The sequence below is a fragment of the Miniopterus natalensis genome, chromosome 2, assembly GCF_054644295.1.
Source record: "Miniopterus natalensis isolate mMinNat1 chromosome 2, mMinNat1.hap1, whole genome shotgun sequence".
NCBI classification, from domain to species: domain Eukaryota; kingdom Metazoa; phylum Chordata; class Mammalia; order Chiroptera; family Miniopteridae; genus Miniopterus; species Miniopterus natalensis.
Window position 1 is genome coordinate 142,232,937 of NC_142082.1, and position 22,429 is coordinate 142,255,365.

A 22,429-nucleotide genomic window follows, 5' to 3' on the forward strand; every position below is an offset into this window, starting at 1 on the left:
CCATCGCTGCCATTCACGAGGAGGCCCAGGCACTGGGAATTACTTCCCCCTCTCAGCAGGTTCAGGCATTTGGAGGCACCCCTGCACCTAAGATGTCTCAGGGGTTGGGAGTAACCCATCCACCTGAGCAGGCACAGGCATTGAGGATTCCCCTCACTTTTGGACAAATCCCCAAACTGAAAATCCCTTTTAAACATCACAAGGCACAAGTATTGAGGAGCCCTGTTACTCCTGAGCAGAACCAGTCATTGAAGGCATCTCTTACATTAGAACAAGCCGGGGCAGTGCATATCCCATTAACGGCAGAACAGGCACAGATTTGGAGGGAACCTATTACCCAAGAACAGGGTCAAGCACGTGAGATCACTCTCACCCCTCAGCAGGCCCAGGCCCAGGGCGTCACTCTCACCCCTCAGCAAGCCCAGGCCCAGGGCATCACTCTCACCCCTCAGCAAGCCCAGGCACTGGGCATCACTCTCACCCCTCAGCAATCCCAGGCCCAGGGCGTCACTCTCACCCCTCAGCAATCCCAGGCACTGGGCTTCATTCTTACCCCTCAGCAATCCCAGGCCCAGGGCATCACTCTCACCCCTCAGCAAGCCCAGGCACTGGGCATCACTCTCACCCCTCAGCAATCCCAGGCCCAGGGCGTCACTCTCACCCCTCAGCAAGCCCAGGCACTGGGCATCACTCTCACCCCTCAGCAATCCCAGGCCCAGGGCGTCACTCTCACCCCTCAGCAATCCCAGGCACTGGGCTTCATTCTTACCCCTCAGCAATCCCAGGCCCAGGGCATCACTCTCACCCCTCAGCAAGCCCAGGCACTGGGCATCACTCTCACCCCTCAGCAATCCCAGGCCCAGGGCATCACTCTCACCCCTCAGCAAGCCCAGGCACTGGGCATCACTCTCACCCCTCAGCAATCCCAGGCCCAGGGCGTCACTCTCACCCCTCAGCAATCCCAGGCACTGGGCTTCATTCTTACCCCTCAGCAATCCCAGGCCCAGGGCATCACTCTCACCCCTCAGCAAGCCCAGGCACTGGGCATCACTCTCACCCCTCAGCAATCCCAGGCCCAGGGCGTCACTCTCACCCCTCAGCAATCCCAGGCACTGGGCTTCATTCTTACCCCTCAGCAATCCCAGGCCCAGGGCATCACTCTCACCCCTCAGCAAGCCCAGGCACTGGGCATCACTCTCACCCCTCAGCAATCCCAGGCCCAGGGCGTCACTCTCACCCCTCAGCAATCCCAGGCACTGGGCTTCATTCTTACCCCTCAGCAAGCCCAGGTCCAGGGCATCACTCTCACCCCTCAGCAATCCCAGGCCCAGGGCATCACTCTCACCCCTCAGCAAGCCCAGGCACTGGGCATCACTCTCACCCCTCAGCAATCCCAGGCCCAGGGCATCACTCTCACCCCTCAGCAATCCCAGGCACTGGGCTTCATTCTTACCCCTCAGCAATCCCAGGCCCAGGGCATCACTCTCACCCCTCAGCAATCCCAGGCCCAGGGCATCACTCTCACCCCCCAGCAAGCCCAGGCCCAGGGCGTCACTCTCACCCCTCAGCAGGCCCAGGCACTGGGCGTCACTCTCACCCCTCAGCAGGCCCAGGCACTGGGCGTCACTCTCACCCCTCAGCAGGCCCAGGCACTGGGCGTCACTCTCACCCCTCAGCAGGCTCAGGCCCAGGGCACCACTCTCACCCCTCAGCAATCCCAGGCCCAGGGCGTCACTCTCACCCCTCAGCAAGCCCAGGCACTGGGCATCACTCTCACCCCTCAGCAATCCCAGGCCCAGGGCGTCACTCTCACCCCTCAGCAATCCCAGGCCCAGGGCACCACTCTCACCCCTCAGCAATCCCAGGCCCAGGGCATCACACTCACCCCTCAGCAATCCCAGGCCCAGGGCGTCACTCTCACCCCTCAGCAAGCCCAGGCCCAGGGCATCACTCTCACCCCTCAGCAATCCCAGGCACAGGGCGTCACTCTCACCCCTCAGCAATCCCAGGCCCAGGGCATCACTCTCACCCCTCAGCAATCCCAGGCCCAGGGCATCACTCTCACCCCTCAGCAATCCCAGGCCCAGGGCATCACTCTCACCCCTCAGCAATCCCAGGCCCAGGGCGTCACTCTCACCCCTCAGCAATCCCAGGCCCAGGTCATCACTCTCACCCCTCAGCAGGCCCAGGCCCAGGCCCAGGCCCAGGGCATCACTCTCACCCCTCAGCAGGCCCAGGCCCAGGCCCAGGGCATCACTCTCACCCCTCAGCAGGCCCAGGCCCAGGCCCAGGGCATCACTCTCACTCCTCAGCAGGCCCAGGCCCAGGCCCAGGCCCAGGCCCAGGCCCAGGGCATCACTCTCACCCCTCAGCAAGCCCAGGCTCAGGGGATAACTGTCATCCCTGAGCTGGCTAAGGAACTGGGGATCCACTTCACACCTGAGCAGGCCCAGGCACTTGGGGTCACTGTTATCCCTCAGCAGGCCCAGGCCCAGGGGATAAGTCTCATCCCTCAGCAGGACAGGGCACTGGGAACCACTGTCACCCCTCAGCAGGCCCAAACACAGGGGATAACTATCATCCCTGAACAGGCCCAGGCACTGGGTATTACTCTTTCCCCTCAGCAGGCCCTGGCCCAGGCCCAGGTAATCACTGTCACCCCTGAACAGGCCCAGGCCCAGGGCATCACTCTTTCCCCTCAGCAGACCCAGGCCCAGGAAATCACTGTCACCCCTGAAGAGGCCCAGGCACTGGGCATCACTTTCACCCCTCAGCAGGCCCAGGCCCAGGCCCAGGACCAGGCCCAGGCCCAGGGCATCACTCTTTCCCCTAAGCAGGCCCAGGCCCAGGGAATCACTGTCACCCCTGAACAGGCCCAGGCCCAGGGCATCACTCTTTCCCCTCAGCAGGCCCAGGCCCAGGCCCAGGGCATCACTCTTTTCCCTCAGCAATCCCAGGCCCAGGGCGTCAATCTCACCCCTCAGCAATCCCAGGCCCAAGGCGTCACTCTCACCCCTCAGCAATCCCAGGCCCAGGGCATCACTCTCACCCCTCAGCAGGCTCAGGCCCAGGCCCAGGCCCAGGGCATCACTCTTTCCCCTAAGCAGCCCCAGGCCCAGGGAATCACTGTCACCCCTGAACAGGCCCAGGCCCAGGGCATCACTCTTTCCTCTCAGCAGGCTCAGGCCCAGGACATCACTGTCACCCCTCAGCAGGCCCAGGCCCAGGCCCAGGCCCAGGGAATCACTGTCACCCCTGAACAGGCCCAAGCCCAGGGCATCACTCTTTCCCCTCAGCAGGCCCAGGCACAGGACATTACTCTCACCCCTGAGCAATTCAAGGCATTGTTGGTTACCGTCACTTCTGAAAAATTCCAGGGTTTGGGAGTCACACTCTCACATGAACAAGTCCAAGCATTGAGGGCTCCTGTCATTCTCCAACAAGACTGGACATTGGGGGCCCCTATTACCCCTAATCAAGACCAGAGCTGGGCAATGCAGATCCCTGTAACTACTGAGCAGGCCCAGATATTTGGTGTCCCTATCACTCAAGGACAGGATGAGGCATCTGGAGTCACTACCATACCACAGCAGACAGAGGCATTGCACGACGCTCTTCCAGAACAGCCACAGGAACTGGCGTTCACTCTTACTCCTGAGGAAGCACAGATCTGGGATATCACACGTACCAGTGAACAAGCCCCGGCAGTGGGTATCACCCTCATCCCTAAGCAAGTTCAACTTCTGGGAGCTCCCTTCACCCCAAGACAGGCTCAGCCCATGGGTATTACTCCCATGTCTAAGCAGGGCCTAAAATCAAGAGCTGGTCCCTCTTCAGGACATACCCTGGAAGCTGGGATCTTTTCTATTACTGATAAACCCATCAAACCAAGTGCTCCTCACATTCCTAAGCAGTCCCCCACATTGGTGCCTTCCACTCTTAAACCACTTCAAGATTCAAAGACTTCTCTCCCCTCTGGGCAATCCATTACATCAAGAACTATGTGGTCCCTGGATTCATCTGCTCCTATTGCTGAGAAGTCCCCTATCTTTGAGGACTCTTCTACTCCTTTGCAGATATCAAGGCCTCATCTTAGCCAAACCCCATTTATCCCTGGGAAATCCCTGGTAATAGGGATTCCTTCTGACCCTAGGAAGCTCCTGACACCACAAACTTTTCCTCCCTCTAGAGAGACACTGGTTTCTAAGGGTGAATCCACCTCTGTGCAGTTCCTAGCATCAGAGGTCCCTCCCACACCGAAGAAGCTTCCAATATCTGGGGCCCCTCCCACTCCAGGGCAGCCTCTTATACCAGATTCCCTTCTTAGCTCTAGGCAGTTACTCATACCTAGGGACACTCTGACTCCCCAGGCACCTCTGATATCAAAGGTTCCTCATGCCCCCAGGGAGCCCCTTATATCTGGAGTTACACCCATCTCCTCACAGATTGCCAGCCTCTGGGATCCTCTCTCTCCTCGGAAACCCTTGGTTTCTGGGGCCTCTCCTATCCCTGGGGAGCTCATGGAATCTGGATTCTTAACCCTCTCTGAGCAGCCCCAGGCATTTCAGCTCCCTGACACCTGTGAGCAATCTCCCTATCTACAAGCCCCTTCTACCGTTGGGCAGCTTCTGGCACCACGGGCCCTTCCTGGGCAAGCTTTCCCACTATGGAACTCTCCCACCCCTGGGCATCCCCCAATACTATCTGCCCCCTCAGCCCCTGGAAAGCCCCAGAAAGATTTGTCGTCTTCTGCCTCTAAGAAAAGTAAGGAAAGATTGGCAATTATTTCTTCTCTGAAATCTAAGTCAGCATTTGTCGATCCCAGTGCTCCAAATTTCAAGGTACCTCAAGCCCCTTTCACCACTAAGAAGTTACAAATATCAGAGGTCTCTGACACTTCTGAAGAAATCCAGATACTTCACAATTCTTTTGCCATGGAACAATTTAGGACATTTCAGTCCTATCTCACCAATTATAGGACACCAATATCACAAACCCCTTACATTGATGAGGGGGCCCTTCCCACTCTCATGAAGACTATAACATCACTACCTTCTCTTACTACTAAACTACCCAAAAGATCACAGATTTCACCTTCTGAATGGGACTGGAAATCCCGATTCCCTCCTATAAACAAGCCCTGCTTACTGACTTCAGTTTCAGATACCAAGAAACCCAAGATCATGGTACCCCCTTCCTCTTCCCAAGAGCCCCAAGAGCAGAAGTATTTTGTTGATGTGAAGGCTCAGAGGAAGAACCTGATACTTTTAAATCAGACCACAAAAACTTCTGGACTCCCTTCAGAGCTACATACAACAGCTATAAATCTCATAATTGAGACACTTCACACAGACACAGTTCGGCTGGGATACCTATTCCGCAAGTACATTGCGTATAGGCTGATCCAACGTGCAAGGTAGATGTACTATTACATGTCCAGATTTCTGGTTTAGTCTTGATTTCAAATATCCTCCCTCATTGCCCTATAAGTACACACATATTTGTTAGATCAGATGTTCTAAAAGATTCTCTTATGGAAGGTCTATGGGATGGAAGCCTATTTAAGATAGCAAAAGATATTTTTTAGGAAATAAGAAATATCATATAACATGATCCATTTTATCTATATTTTTGTGGTTCATGACTGATCTCCAAAATATCTACTTCAAAAGTTTAGAGATGCTTCCAATTATTCTGAATTTCTTTTTTTTTTTAATGTTTATTGTTGAGACCATTACAGATGTCCCCCTTTTAACTCCGCTGATCCCCTCCACCCCACATCCATCCCACCCCCAGGACCTCCCCACACCAATGTCCACATCCATGGGCCATGCCCATAAACATACAAGTTCCCTGATTAATCTCTCCCCACCCGCACCCCTCTCCCCGCCTTCCCTCTGAGATCCCTTGTTCCAAGCTTCTATGTTACTGGATCCACTTTGTTCATCAGTTTATTTTGTTTATTATATTCCACATATAAGCGAGATCATTTGGTACTTGTCCTTTTCTGACTGGCTCATTTCACTTAGCATAATACTTTCTAGTTCCCTCCATGCTGTGCCAAAGGCCAAAGGTGGAAATGTGCCACAGCATTTTTATCCACTCATATACTGATGGGAACTTGGGCTGTTTCCAAATCTTAGCTATTGTGAATTGCGCTGATATGAGCATAGGGGTGCATAAGTTCTTTGCGATTGGTGTTTGAGGTTCCTTAGGATATGTTCCTAGAAGTGGGATCACTGGGTCAAATGGCAGGTCAATTTTTAATCTTTTGAGGAAACTCCATACTGCTTTCTATAGTGGCTGCACCAGTCTGCATTCCAACCAGCGGTGTACTAGGGCGCCCTTTCTCCACACCCTCGCCAGCACCTGTAGTTCATTGATGGTAGCCATTCTGACAGGTGTGAAGTGATACCTCATTGTGTTTTTAATTTGCATCTCTCTAATGATTAGCAACGTTGAACATTTTTTCATATGTCTCTTAGTCATTTGTATGTCCTCTTTGGAGAAGTGTCTATTTAGGTCCATTGCCCATTTTTCAATTGGATTGTCTTCCTTTTATTAAGTTGTATGAATTCCTTACATATTTTGGATATTAACCCTTTATCTGATGTATTGTTGGCAGATTATGTTCTCCCATACAGTGGGCCCCCTTTTCGTTCTGTTGATGGTTTCCTTTGCTGTGCAGAAGCTTTTTATTTTGATGCAGTCCCATTTGTTTACTTTCTCCTTAGTTCCTCTTGCCCTAGAAGATGTATCAGCAAACATATTGCTATGAGAGATGTCTGAGATTTTACTGCCTATGTTTTCCTCTAGGATTTTTATGGTTTCATGTCTTACATTTAAGACTTTTATCCATTTGAATTTACTTTTGTGTATGGTGTAAGTTGGTGGCCTAGTTTCATTTTTTTGCATGTATCTGTCCAATTTTTCCAACACCATTTATTGAAAAGACTGTCTTTACTCCATTGTATGTTCTTGCCTCCTTTCTGACTCTTCTTGATTGAGTTCTGAAAGGTTGTATTTTTCTAGGAATTCATCCATTTCATCCAGGTTGTCCAGCTTGGTGGTATATTGTTGTTCATAGTATTTTCTTACAATCCTTTATATTTCTGTTGGGTCAGTTGTTATTTCACCTCTTTTTCTCTGATTTTGTTTATTTGGGTCCTCTCTCTTTGTTTCTTGATGAGCCTGGCTAAAGGTTCATCAATTTTGTTTATCTTTTCAAAGAACCAGCTCTTGATTTCATTGATCTTTTGTATTTTTTTTTTAGTCTCTATGTCATTTATTTCTGCTCTAATCTTTATTATTTCTTTCCTTCTACTTACTCTGGGCTTTTCTTATTGTTCCCTTTCTAAGTTTTTGAGTTGTAGGGTTAAAGAGTTTATTAGAAGTTTTTCTTGTTTTTTGAGGTAGGCTTGTAGTGCTGTAAACTTCCCTCTCAAGATTGCTTTCATTGTGTCCCATAGATTTGGAGTTGTTGTGTGTTTATTTTCATTTGTTTCCAGGAAGTTTTTTATTTCTTTCTTGATCTCTTTGGTAATCCATTCATTGTTTTAAAACATGCTTTTCAGTCTCCATGTGTTTAAATGTCCTTTAGTGTTTTTATTGTAATTGATTTCTAGTTTCATGCCATCGTGATCTGAGAAGATGCTTGATATGATTTCAGTCTTCTTTAACTTATACTTGTGTCCTAACATGTGGTCTATGAGAACGTCCTGTGTGCATTTGAGAAGAATGTATATTCTGCATCTTTGGGGTAGAATGTTCTGTACATGTTGATTAAATCCATCTGATCTAGTGTGTCACTTAGGGTCGCTGTTTCCTTGTTGATTTTTTGTCTGGAAGACCTATCCAGTGAAGTCAATGGGGTGTTAAAGTCCCCAAGTATGATTGTATTCCTGTCGATCTCTCCCTTAAAGACCTCTAGAAGTTTTTTTTTTTATAAGTTTAGGTGCTTCTATATTGGGTGCATATATGTTTATCAGGGTTATATCCTCTTGCTGGATTGATCCCTTTAGTATTATGTAATGACCTTTCTTGTCTCTTGTTATGGTCTTCATTTTGAAGTCTATTTTGTCTGATATTAGTATTGCTACCCCAGCTTTTTTTTCACTTCCATTCGCATGGAAAATTTTTTTCCATCCCTTCACTCTCATCCTGTATAAGTCTTTTGTTCTGAGATGGATCTCTTGTAGATAGTATATAGTTGGGACATGTTTTCTTATCCATTCAGCCACCCTATATCTCTTTATTGGGGCATTTAATCCATTTACATGTAAGGTTATTATTGAAAGATACTTATCTACTAACATTTTGTTTCTTTATAGCTGTTTCTCATTCTCTTTATTTCTACGTCTAATTATAGCAGTCCCTTTAACATTTCCTGCAATGCTGGTTTTGTAGTGATAAAGTCTTTTAACCTTTTTTTGTCTCAAAAGCTCTTTATTTCACTGACCAACTTGATTGATAATCTTGCTGGATAGAGTAGTCTTGGTTTCAGATCCTTGTTTTGCATTAGCTTGAATACTTCATGCCATTCCCTTCTGGCCTGTAGACTTTCTGATGAGAAGTCAGATGACAGCCTTATGGGGTCTCCTTTGTAGGTTACAGTTTGCTTTTCTCTAGCTTCCTTTAAGATTCTTTGTCTTGGATTTTTGACATTTTAATTATGATATGTCTAGGCGTGGGCCTTTTTGGATTCTTTTTCCTTGGAAGTCTCTGTGCCTCCAGAACCTGTGTGCCTTTTTCCTTCACCAGGTTAGGGAAGTTTTCTGCCATTTTTTGATTGATATTCTTGAGTTCTACAGGTATGTAATCATCTCACCTACTGATAATAATTTTTTACATTTAGATTTCCAATTTTTAAATATTTAATTTCTGTCTCTTGACTACCTGAATTGGTTGGTACCTCCAGGACTCTGTTATAAAATATTGGTGTCCAACCAGCATGGCTCAGTGGTTGAGCATTGACCTAGGATCCAGGAGATTGAGGTTTGATTCCTGATCAGGGCACATGCCCAGGTTGCGGGCTCGATACCCAGTGGGGGGAGGGGCGTGCAGGAGGCAGCTGATCAATGGCTCTCTAATCATTGATGTTTCTATCTCTCTCCCTCTCCCTTCCTCTCTCTGAAATCAGTAAAGATATATTTTTTTAGAAAAAGAGTACATTAAAAAAATATATCAGTGATATGGCTACAAGGCAATCTTTATTTATGATTGCCCTGAATAACAACTATGAATGCCTTTCCATGGCCTCGTTATTTTTTTCTAAGAAAAGTTCATATTCAAGTGTGTTTAAAGGATCCCTGACATTGATACTGTCTTTTCTGAAAAAATTGCAAAATGTGCCTAACCTTAGTCAGTTTCTTTTTTTGTTCTTTTTTTCTCCATTCCTGTGTAACTCGGGTTGCCAAAATATAAGTTCTTTCTTCATTGCTACTTATTAAAATATAAGTATAAATTGGTTAAAAAGATAATGGTGATAGTGAATATCTTTCTAGTGTTTGTCAGTAAAAAAAAAAAATGCTGGGTTTTGGGTTGAAGTACATTTTGTCATGTTAAAGTGTACATTTGTTTCTGTTTCATTATGTTTTTAAAAAATCAAGAATGGATGTTGAATTATGTTAAATTTGTTAAATCACATTTTGTTAAATATGATTTTGGCATGTCATTTTCATATGTATTAAAGAATATATTTTCTCCTCAGATCTATTAATATAATTAATTATATTAACCCATTATTGCATTCCTGGAATAAATCCTATTTGTCCTTGGTGTATCCTTCTTTGAATGTGTTATGAAATTTGCTTGCTAATATTTTATTTAGTGGGTGTTTTTTTTTTTGGATCAATATGAATTAGTAAGCTTGATTGGTGGTTTACTTCTTTTGGTGCTATCTTTGTCAATTTTTGGTATGGTTTTATGCTTCTATCATTACAAAATGTGCAAATTTATCTTTTTCTATGCTTGGCAATTTAATACTAAAATTAGTTGTTCTTTTAAGGTTTGGCAGATTTCACGACTATGATATTATATAGGCTTGGCACTTTTGGAGGGGAGTTCTTAGAAACTTTCTCAGGTTTTATAAGGCAATTAGTTTGTTTAGACTTATTGGAGATTTTAAAGACCTAAGTGAAATGATCTGACCTGCTTCAGTAAAATCATTTAAAAATTGAAATATATAGATCAACATTTTGTAACAATATTCAACTTATACAATTATAACTTTAATCCCATTAAAGATCAATTCATTTTTCCCCAGAAAGCTCCTTTAATATTTAATATTATAATAATCAAATCACCAAAAGGTGTAACAAGGAATAAAATATTGATAGATTAAAGATTCCATAACAAGAATAGTTAGGTCAAGAAGATTCTAACATTATATGGGAGAGAAAATATGAAGTATAATAATATTAACTATTTTTGAACAGTATAAAAGCTGGTTATAAGAATGCTCACCCACTTGCTTCATTGAGAACTGTGTTATTTATGGGAATGGATGTGATAGGCATTCTGTGATGCATGTGGAGAAGTGATTAAAAACACATATACTAAAGATGGTTATAAGTGAAAAATATAAAAATAAAGATCACCTATAGGATATGAAAGAAAAGTCCAAGGCTATTGTAAAATTCTTTAATTAAAATACACTAAGTTAACTCAGGAAGTTGATACATTTAAGTATTAAATGATCCATATATACAGTAGGTTCTAAACTATTAATTATAACCCACAAAAGAGACCTAAGAGTTGTTTCCTCTCTCTTTCTATGTGTATAAATGTATGCAAAATACATATGTTCAGAAAAATATCTTCAGTGGTTCTCCTTGCCAACCCCTGCCCAAAAAATCCAAACTCCTTAACATGCCCTTTAAGGCCTTTCATAACCCAGTCATTCCAGTCTCCTCCCCCACAATATCCTTTCATATATCTGAGGTCTAAAAGTCCCAGATTTCTTACCACTTCCAAAATAAAACATTCTATTTTCTTGCATTTGTATATAGTATTCCCTCAACCTGGAATTCCTCATCCCCTTCTTCACAAACTTAAGATTTACCTGAGATTCTGTTTAAAATACAGATCTTGAAGCCTACTACCGATAGTTTGATTCAAAAGGTCTGGGGAAGCACTTTGGAATCTGTATTTTCAACAAGCATCCTCCCCTCCCCCACAAATGATACAGTCCACACTTTGAGAAATATTGGTATTGTGACAAGGGAGAAGATCCGGGTTTGCTTCCCAAATCTGCAATTTATTTATTATGTCACCTTAGACTATGATTTTACTTTGCTCAGATTCCAATTCCTCCCCTGTAGTGTGGGGATGGAGAAACACTCTCTGTTCAGGAGACCCAAACACGGTGATATACATTATGGTAGAGAGAGAGAGAACCCTCTTAGGACTATTCCTCAGGGTCCTATTCAACATTGTCCTATAAAGAACTTCCTTATTCCTCTTACTAGAATTAACTATGCATTCCTTTTTGCTCAAACATCATGTTTACATTTCTATTTAGCATCTGTTTCATTCTCTCTTTGACACAGTTAATTTATTAGCATTCTATTCTGGCTTGTAAGTGCTTTGAAGGCAAGGACACTGTCTTTTTTATAATTGCATTATGTACCTTCTGTATGTCTTGTATATATCGATACTAACATTTTAATGTATTAAAATAAATAATAAACAACACTATTATAACACTAAACTATGAAGAGTTAATGAAAATTTGACAGTCATATAGATTTTTAAAAGTTTAGTCATAGTATGTGGAACTAGATTAAGGTCTCGTTAATCAAGGTCCTACCCCTATCCCATTACTCTCTACTTACTAAGAATGAGATGAGAACTGAAGTAACTGAGGCCAGGTTTGCTGAGTTAAGGTCAGGAATTATATCTAATTCTTGTTAATTTTTTCAAGAAACAACATAATCAAACAATTACAAGCCATCCAAAACAGTGGGAAAGGTTATGAGATCCAGAACCTTTACAGAATGCTGTGCAGAATTGATGAGTACCAGAAAAAGGTGTTGGGGACCTGGACCAAGAAGCAGAAGTCTCTAGAACAAAAACGGAATTGGTGCCTGGGGAAAATGATGTCCTTATTTAGCCAGGTAACCTGTTTTCTATCCCCTCTCCCCAGTGTGTTATAAGAAAAATAAAAGTGGTAAGCTTTGAAAATAACATTTACCTGGAGATACCTTGTATATTGGTTTCCTAGGGCTGCTACAGACAGCTTAAAACAATAGAAATGTATTCCCTTACAGTTCTGGAGGCCAGTTTGTGAAATCAAGATGAAGTTGGTTCCTTCTGGAGGCTCTTAGGGAGAGATTTATCCCATGTTTCTCTCCTAGATTCTGGTGGCTATAGACAATCCTTGGATTTCATTGGCTTGTAGCTGCATAACTCCAATCTCTGCATTCGTCTTTCCCGTGGCCTTTTTCCCAGTTTGTCTATGTCTTCACTTCTGAATCTTACAAAGTCATGTGTCATGGATTTAGGACCCACCTGGTTAATCCAGAATGATCTCATCTTTAGATCCTTAACTTAATTACATCTGTAAAGACCTTTTTTCTAAGTAAGGTCACATTCACAGGTTCAGGGTGAACATATCTTCTGGGGGGTTTGCCATTCAACCAGTTACACTGTGACTTCAGTGAAACTCCTAAATTGACAATAGGAATACTGGCTGGGTTCTCTAGATGAGAAAAGATTAGAATAGGAGAGACTTCCATAAGTGTTCAACTCCTTCCTAGTCAACCCAAACCTGCCAGCCTCTAAATATGAAACCTCTTGGATCCACTACTCTCTAACTGATTCATGGTGGTTACTTCTCTCTTCACGATTATCAGAAAACAAGTTTTAATATGGTGAGTTTACAAGAAAGCAGATAAGGATTTATTTAACTTGCTTACACAGCACCAGGCACAGAAAATCCTGTTAAACTCTAATAATCTGCTCATTATGTCCCAGAGCCCCCTCTGAGATGACCTTCCAAAAAGTTATAAAGGTAACTTTGCTCTGGGATTACATGCTTCCATTACATGTTCTAGCATGAATTTCTGGAACATTCTTGGAGTTCTAGGAAACTTTTGCATCTATATATCCTTTTCTTTCACTAAATTAATTTAATTAACAAGATCAGTTTACTTGTTACTTTAGAAGGTACAGAGATTTCTCGTCATAGCCTGATTCAAATCAGACATATTCTGAATTTCCCAGAAGGGTTACATTTTAAATATTAAAGCTCTTGAAAAAAATGGGCATTTTTGACAGTTTTTGTTTTGGAAAATGTGGCCAATATAAATGTAAAGCAAGATGAATTGGCAGTGTCAGGAACTGACTAACAGGAATCACAGTGTGTAGGGCATTTCAGAGGATGAATGGGGGTCTGGGGTCCAGGCAGCCATAATCTAGATGATAAGGTGGGTATCAAGGCATAAAGAAGGGGGAGGGAAAAGTAAGAGAGAAAAGGGTAGAAATGAAATAAATACCTTTCACTGAGTCAGGGTGGTGGTCAAGAGGTTGGTTCTGCTACTAGATTGTGTGGGCTCAAATCATCTTCACTACATACTAAGAGACCTGGGCAAGGCCCTTAAATTTTCTGAGTTCCAGATCCCCACATGTAAGAAAAGGATTATATAGTACCTATCTCATAAGCTTGTTGTAAATACCAAATTAATTATTGTATAGAAAGCATCTGACATTCAGTAAGTATTCAGTAAATGTTAGCTATCATTGCATTTGCATAGTGCTTACAATTTACGACATGCTTCCATATATATTGTTATACAGTCCTCACAACAACCCTGTTATTTATCTTTGAGAAATGAGGAGAAAGAGGTGCAGGTAAAATGAGCAACTAGCTCAAAGGCACACAGCTCGGAAATAAAAGGGCTAGGATCAGAGCTTATGTGGGACCAAGGTTTACATATATCAGAGCTGCCCGCTCTGAAATCCTGTGCTGGAGGTGGGGTGGGGGTCGAGGAGTGGCTGGAGAAGGGGAGGAAGGGAATGGAGAAAGAGGATTTGCAAACCCGTGGTAAAGGAAGAGTCATAGTTTAGCTACAGCCGGCTCAGATGACCTTCCTGAACACTCTGGCCCTTTCTTTTCATTGTTTCCTTTTTGATTTATTTTTAGCTCCAAGAGATGTATAAATTGAATCTGAGCCAACCTTTGATCATCGATAGAAAGCAGAAACCTGCCCCTACAAAACTTGTTCAATGGCCATTCCTAGAGCTACCAATAAAAGAGGAGAGAAAGTCTGACATATTCAAGAAATTTAGGTATGTGGTAGGAAAGACTGACATTAAATTTTCTTTGGATGATATGTGGGACCTAATGCTTTTTTTTTTCCTGTCCAAGGTCTTCCCCTTCCCCACAATTATTATACAGTACAGTGGAGAGTCTAAGGATTATTAATTTTCTTAGCTAATTTAGCAAGAGGCTTAGCTACATATATTTCTACTTAAATATTTAACTTCTAATTTTGAGTTCCTTTAAAAAAAAAAAGCTGATTCTTCCTTACTAAGCAACAAATACACAATAAGGAAACTTAGAAGTATTACTTTTAGAAAAAGAAGAAGAAGGTAGGAGCTTTGGGAAGGAAGAGGAAGAAGATTGTCGCTGGGAAAAAAGAAAAAAAGTAGCCTGGATATGGTCCAGGTACAGTATTCCAGGCAGCTAAGGAGGTAGTTTTAAAGTGGATTACTAAGTTAAGTCATGGAAATGCAGCTTTGGGAGGGGGGGGTGCTATTTCAGCAAATTATGCTGTTTTTAACCCATTTCTCAGTCAAAGTGGGCATGGCTAATGTTCCTCAGTGTGAGGGAGGGCATTATAGGACAGGGTGGTGGTGGGAAGAAAAGATGGGAGAGTAAGAATCATATATTTTGATTGGCTATGGAGTGCAGGCAAATTTCCCGCTTTCAGTTTGTGCTCTCTGACTCTCTAGACAAGAAGACCAGATGGAAGCCATCTGGAATGCTGATCAGTCCACTTCAAGCTACCCAATAACTGAGAAGACATCAATACATTCACTGTGGGCCCAGCTGGGTGGGTACCCACCTATTCCTATGCTGCTCCAGTTAGATGTTCAGTCTACCTTCAGAAAATCTCTTGCATCCATTCAATCACAGTAAGTTAAGGACTGGAAGCACTCTGATAATTTGGCCTTTGGTCATATACCTTTTCCCCCCTGCAACTTGACTTTCTCTTACAGCACCAGGGAGTCACCAAAAGTATTAGTCGGTTAGTGTTTCTCTCCAGAGGCCTGCAGATGTCACTATGGAATAATATAAAATAAACAAAGAAACCAGTTATAGTACCATGAAACCTAATCTATCACTAGATAAGCCCACTTTGAATTCCATCCTTTATTACTGGGATTTATTATTGAAAGTACCAGAAAGACCATAGTAGAATGCTTTTGTTCACCTCACGGTTCAGTAACATATCTTAAATGCAGTTGTCATATCTAGGCCCAATTTGAGGTAAATTAAGTGCTTATATCCCAGGATACACTGAAGAATAGGGAAGATGGGTGACATGCATCTACCTTTCCAAATTATGTTAAACCAGATTCTCACTTAAACCATTGGAAATCACTCAAGTGGAAGCGAAGAGTTTTGGAGTCTGCATTATCTCCTTCAGGGTAGAGAATTATTTAATGTTCTAGACTCAGAATTTAGAAAATTGAACTCTTGTAATTTGAAACAGTTTACAGGAGCAATCTGATTTATTCTGGTAAAATCCAAGTCCTGAGCTAAGAAGTAGTGTTAACTCACAAATTTGTTTAGGTGGCAGACACCTTGAAATATGACATTTAAAATTCTATAATATAGTAAAATAGTAGCAAAAATATTACTACATAATGCATGAACTATAAAATCATATATCATGAGCATGTGTTCATGAAAAAAAGTTACCAAACCAAATGTAATCATTAAGTTGAATAAGCATGACTCATAAATTATAGGTTATAATCAGAAAGTAACTTCATTTTTGTCTCCCATTTTCCCTTACATTTTTTTTTTTTGGAGTGTTTAAATTCATTAACTTAGGTTATTTTGAAGGATAACATTGCTAATTTGATAACTATAGCCCTTGGGACATGATGTATACATTTTTCTTTGAATTATGTTTCCCTTATCTCCATTCCATATCTAGCTTCAACTATTAGATACCCTCCTCACCTAACTAACCACTTCTTACTCTTGTTAAATCCTACAAATTTAGTGAGACCCTATTTCCAGTTTTCAGAGATTTTTTCTTTGTTTGTTTCATAGATTTTATTTATTGTTTGGTATAATGTAAACACCGTAAAATTCAGCCTCTTTTTTTTTATTGTGTAGGGCATATTTTTTTAAAATGTTTCTTATTGATTTTAGAGAGGGAGAGAGAGAAAGAGGTAGAAACATAAATGATGAGAGATCGGCTGCCTCCTGCACAATCCCCACTGGGGATCGAGCCCAAAACCTGGGAATGTGCCCTGACCTTGAATTGAACCTCGAACTCCTGGTTCATAAGTCAGTGGTCAACCACTGAGCCACACCAGCTGGGCTGTGTAGAGCATATATATTCAGGCACTCACAGTCCTCTAGTTGATACAATTATATAATTTTTAATTTTAAGGATAACTGAGCCACTGTTTACCCAAGGAAAACTGTTTCATAATAAGCAGCCCATCCCTGTACATTTTGCTTTTTAAATTTTTGTATCTTTTTTATTTAAAAAGTCAATGAGTACCAAAATAAATAAATAAATAAAATTAAAAGAAATACAAAATATACTTCAATTCACCTCTAAAAGTCATCCTCTTTAGGGTACAGTTCTGAATCTTGACAAGTGCGTAGTTATGGCAAACACTAATCTTGCTGTCCCTGTAGTTTTACTTTTTCCAGAATGTCATATAAATCAAAGTACAGTATGTAACCTTTTGAATCTGGCTTTTTTCACTTACCATAATTCATCTGAGAGTCATCCGTATTATTGCATGTGTCAGTAATTCATCCCTTTTTATTTACTGACTAGTATTATTCTATTGTATGGCAGCACCACATTTGTTTAATCCATTTACCAGGTAAAGGACACTTGAGCTGTTTCCAGTTTTGGGCAATTATGAATAAAACACCTATAAAAATTCATATACAGAATTTGGGGTAAATGAAAAGTTTTCATTTCTCTTGGATAAATGTCTAGGAGTGGGATTGCTGGATTGTATGATAAATGTATGCTTAACTTTATAAGAAATTGCCAAGTTATTTTCCAAAGTGACTGTACATCCCTTTACATTTATTCAGTGGGGCTAGTTCCTACCCTGACTCCAGATGAAAACCTGGGTGGTTCCATGACATTTCTGGTAACTTTTAGTAATACGAATTTATCTGGTCAGTAATTAAAAGGTCCAGAACCATGTATAATTAAAACTTTAGCCCAGCCAGGCGTGGTTCGGCGGTTGAGCGTCAACCGAGGACCCAGGCGATCGGGGTTCGATTCCCGGTCAGGGCACATGCCCGGGTTGTGGGCTCAATCAATGACTCTCTCATCATTGATGTTTCTATCTCTCTCTCTCCCTCTCCTTTCCTCTCTCTGAAATCAATAAAGATATATTTTAAAAAAAACAAAACCTAAACTTTAATTTTGTTTTAAAGTCAAGGCTTCTCATCTCTTCCATCTTAGACTACTGTAACTTTTAGAGAAGGAGGACATGAACAGCTAGCTTCTTTTCTCTTTTATGACTTAGGGCTTCTGTTCCTTCTTTTCTAGCTTGCTTCTGTGGGACACCTTAAGGCTTAGGGCTCTGGGAAGGGAGGAGAAAGAAGGGGACAGGAAAAGTTCTTATTGACTATTACTGTTGCATTTTCTAACATCATTGCTTCCTGGACATGGCTGATTTTTAAAGCTGACTCTTTCATGGGGTACTTTAGGTGAACTCCTTGGAGTTCTCTCAGCTGATACTTTCTTTTTTTTAATCCTCACCTGAGGGCATGCTTAGTGATTTTAAAGAGAGGGGAAGGGGGAGAGAGACAGAGAGAGAAGCACTGATGTGAGAGAGAAACATCTATCAGTTGTCTTCCCCTATGAGCCCCCACTGGAGATTGAACCTGCAACCTAGGTTTGTGCCCTGACAGGGAATTGTACCCACAACCTTTCAGTGTATAGGACGACGCTCCAACCAATACTTGCCAGGGCACATCTGCTGATTTCTTGATTTTGGCAAATACATTTCTATTCCAACTGGTTGTTTACATTGTGATACCTCCAGCATGTGTACGTGTGGCCCACATCTAGTCTACAGCAAACACTTGAGCTTTCTTTGTCCAGATAAACTCTGAGGTTGAAGCTTATTCCAATGCATCAGCAACCTCTTCTTTGTTTCTGCTTTTAGAGCAGCTAGCCAATCCGTCACGTGCCTTAGCTTTTTTTCAGATATGAATGAGGCCCCAGTCTATTGGGTCTTCCAAATGCAGGGGCCCGTGTTAAGCTCTTGGAGTGGAGGGGTAGGAGTGCTTTCAAAATCCTCTTCTCCTTAATGATTTCATACTCTCAGAATGAGTCAGAAGATTACGAGTCAATTTGTAAATCCTAGTCTAGCACTTCTCTTTGGAATTTGGTATCTGTTAGGGTTGCCAGATTTGGCAAAAACATAGGACACCCAGTTAAATTCAAATTTCAGATAAGCAACAAATGATTTAGTACTATAAATATGGTCCATGCTATTGTATTCTTATATTAAAAAGTTTGTCATTTTTTATCTGAAATTCAAGTTTAACTAGCCATCCTGTATTTAATATGGCAACTCTTCTATTGTGCTTTGCCAAAACCTCCATTTTTATATGCTATTGCAAAATATGTATTAGGAATTCTAATTTCAGGCATCTTGCAGTTAGAGTAAGTGATACTGAAAACAGTGAAAAAAATTTAAGATGTTATAAGAAAATTGAAGTCTTAGATTTTTGCTATTTTTCACTAAAATAGAATACAGAAAATATCAATTTTAAGAAATCTTAATTAGTAATAATGGGCACTATATGATCAGTTACTGTTTACTATACTCCCCCCCCCCTTTTTTTTCTCACTAGAATCTCTTCAAGGTCCTTCCTCCCCCAAAGAGGATTATATTTACTTTACTTTGTATAAACCAAGAGATTTTCTTTCTTTCTCGGTTTAGTTATTTCTACTGTTGTTTAGGTCTCAACCTAAAACAATCACACTCTCTCACTACTGATTTCTCTGACTCCCTTGTGTTCTCAATGCCCTTGTAATTAACAATATCCTAGCACTTACCACTCTGTATTATAAAGGCCTCTTTACTTACCTCCCCTGATTTTAGACAATACATTTTGGGAAGATTACTTGCTTGTTGTGTTCAACTGTCTACTTTCGCTCTGCCTGCTTTCCTTTCAAAAACGTTACTATGTTCCAGGTACTATAATGAGGCACTGAGATGCATGTGTGGGAAAGGTTCAAGGGGCCATGGATGTCAGGCAGAAGGAACAATACGTACAAAGATCCAGGGCCAATAGCATATGGCTGCTTTTGCTTTATCTCCTAAAAAATAAAAACTATATTAAGCAAAAACCTCCCTACTCCTGGTTCCCTTTCTTCCTGTTTCCAATAGGGGTGACTAGAACTAAAATTTCTCTTTCTGCCTTGATGTGTTATGTGATGCTTGGGGTTACTGCCATCTTTGGCAACACTGAGGTGATATCCACAGGACAAAAAGATAATACACCAAGAATTACAGGGGAGAGAGATAAGTAAAATCCTGTTCTTGATCACATCTGGTTGTTAGAACAACCCTGCGCACACCTGTTTGTTTCTGGGCTTTTTAAGTGAGCAATAAATGGTCTTTTAGTTTCAACCACCCTTAGTCAGGGATTCTGTTCCTTGCAGCCAAAAATATTATTGACTTATTCAATTTATACTTTTTCCCTCAGGAAAGCCTTTCCTAACTTTGCCTATTGCCCTTGGGTGCCAGTTCTCCACACCCCCATAATATCCCAACCTTATTACTCTATTATTGTATTTATCCCCCATAATATAATGATCTGTTTATGCATCTGTCTCATTGTATCTTCAGAGGTCTGACACTTTGCCTGGCCCATTAGGGATATTCAAAAAAGTTCAATGATGAATGAATAAATCTATATTTTTGTCTCCAAAGAGGTAATAATCAAAGCAGGGGGTGAGGAAATACTAAGGAATTATAAAAGATAACAACTATTAAAAAACAAACAAACCAGTTTTCAACAGGATTCTTCAAAAAAAAGGAAGCTTTGTAAGTTGTAGGATATGTGCTGGAAGTTTTATTGAGGGAAGTACTACTACCTGTTAAATAATAGTAATAACAGTAACATTTCACTATTGTATAGTGCTTTTCACACTGATTCTAATACCAAATTTAACCTCACAACGATCCTGGAGAGGTAAATACAGCAAGCGTTTTAGAGAATAGGAAGCTGAGGCAGAACCAGAATTTCAAACAAGTTCTATACACTATACTATAGACATTAAATTTATTTTAAGCTAAATTGTGTAATTATTTTTCTCTTACTGTGGTAAAGACCATCTGATGTGAAAAATCTTACCAAACAGTAGACAAATGTTAGGATCAGAATGATGGGATCTGCCATTTCTCTGTCATTCACCCTATGTCTCTGTGACACTGTCACTCTGTCACACATAAGCATACACATACACATACTGCCTTTCACTATTCAAATCTTGTTTAAAATACAGGTAGAGAAAGCTGACACATAGTGTGATATGACATAATCCTTTATTTTCCTAAGGGATGGTCCTAGCAGGGGGGTTGCTTGCTTGAAAATAAGTAAATGGTTCAGATGCTTGCCTTGACTTGTTAAAGCATTTCCCCTAAGGAGGGGGAAAAATATTTAGGACACAAATCATAAATTGGAAAGTTGCCTGGTAAATACACAATCAGGGTGGAAGGAGCTACTACTTATGTGATATCAATAGTTGTGACATAAGATTATGATTTGGATTTGTCTCCACTGTCAGGATATGCCGAACAACCTGGACAGTTGTGCTAGCTACAGAGCATACTGCTTCTCCAGACTGCTCTCTGACCCCACTTTGTTTTTTTTTTAACAATAAGCATCCTTATTACATGAACTGAGATAAGAAGGAGGAAGATTTGTTTGCCTTTTGGGGCCTTAATTTTCCTCAGGTAGAACTCCAGCTCCTTGTCCTCTAGCACATAGCCATTTGCACTGCCACATTGGCCTGGTCTTGAAGCAGTGCATAGAAGAAGCTTGGCTGCTGGAACTGCTCCTCTAGGAATCAGCTGACTTTGGCATTCTTTTTCCTTTCATCGTATTTCTTCTGAATTTTCTTTGACCGTTTTTGTTTAAAGTCTCATCCTCCTCAGGAGTCAGCTTGGCCCTCTTGTGGCCCAGGGGCAGTGCATAGTGGGTAGTGTGTTGTCAATGAGCACAATGCAGTTCTTTACCAGGATATTGGTGCGGACCAGTTCGTAGTTGGATGTATTGTAGACAACACCAATAATCCATTTTGCTGAACAACACTCTGAGCCCCAGGAGAAGTTGCCCACGTCCAGCCTCAAGACACAGTACTTGCTGCCTCCCCGCACATGCACTATGTGTATGTGGTACAGACCAATCTTAGTGCTAGCAGCAGGGCGCCCCAGTTCATAGTTTTGCTTCTTGTGATAGGGCTTTCTCTTGCCCCAGGTCTTGCTGTGCTTGTGCCATTTGTCCCTAGAGATGCCCATGGGTTGGTGGCTGGAAAGAGACCCCATGTTTCTTATTTCCATGCTAACCATCTGCCATTCTATTTAAAATCTTATTCCTAAATAATTTAAACGTATCTTTTTAAAAAAATAAATGTAAAAAGGAAATTGCTTTTTTTAGTATAAACTTGATCATTTTTACCAAAATATTTACATTAAAAAAGTATGACAGCCTGGCTGGGCGTAGCTCAGCAGTTGAGCGTCGACCTAGGATCTAGGCAATCGGGGATCGATTTCTGGTCAGGGCACATGCCCGGGTAGTGGGCTAGGCAACTGATCAATGACTCATCATTGATGTTTCTATCTATCTCTCTCCCTTTCCTTTCCTCTCTCTGAAATCAATAAAGATATATTTTTTAAAAAAAGTATGACAAAGAATATTAAAAAATCCTTTCTGATCCCTACCATTCAGGGATAATACCACTGCTAACACCTTCAGCATATAATTTCTGTTTGAAAAGGAAAGTTGTATCATTTTATTAAGGTATAATGTATTGGTTTTTACATATGGGATTAGGAGCTGTTTGCAAATCAAAGTCTTTAGTTAGCAGTATATGGATTCTAAGGAAAATGAAGCAAAAGAGCAGATTGAGAAGAAAATACAGGTAACAGTGGCATTTTTATTAGATTCCATTAATACAAGTGGTATCAG

The 22,429-nt window shown here is 41.8% G+C and overlaps 1 protein-coding gene and 1 pseudogene across 1 annotated transcript in view; one reads left to right on the top strand and one right to left on the bottom strand.

Moving 5' to 3' along the window:
• The window catches only part of FAM186A (family with sequence similarity 186 member A), a 52,734-nt gene extending 37,592 nt beyond the window's left edge, over positions 1 to 15,142 (top strand). The window contains exons 5-11 of the mRNA XM_087813767.1: positions 433 to 2,159; positions 3,120 to 3,310; positions 3,941 to 4,297; positions 4,406 to 5,416; positions 11,924 to 12,116; positions 14,144 to 14,289; positions 14,956 to 15,142. Of these exons, the coding sequence (XP_087669893.1) occupies positions 433 to 2,159; positions 3,120 to 3,310; positions 3,941 to 4,297; positions 4,406 to 5,416; positions 11,924 to 12,116; positions 14,144 to 14,289; positions 14,956 to 15,142 (3,812 nt within the window). The remainder of the gene's footprint in view (positions 1 to 432; positions 2,160 to 3,119; positions 3,311 to 3,940; positions 4,298 to 4,405; positions 5,417 to 11,923; positions 12,117 to 14,143; positions 14,290 to 14,955) is intronic.
• Positions 15,143 to 21,054: 5,912 nt separating this feature from the next.
• On the bottom strand, positions 21,055 to 21,759 carry LOC148093857 (small ribosomal subunit protein eS8 pseudogene; annotated as a pseudogene).
• Between the last annotated feature and the right edge of the window lie 670 nt (positions 21,760 to 22,429).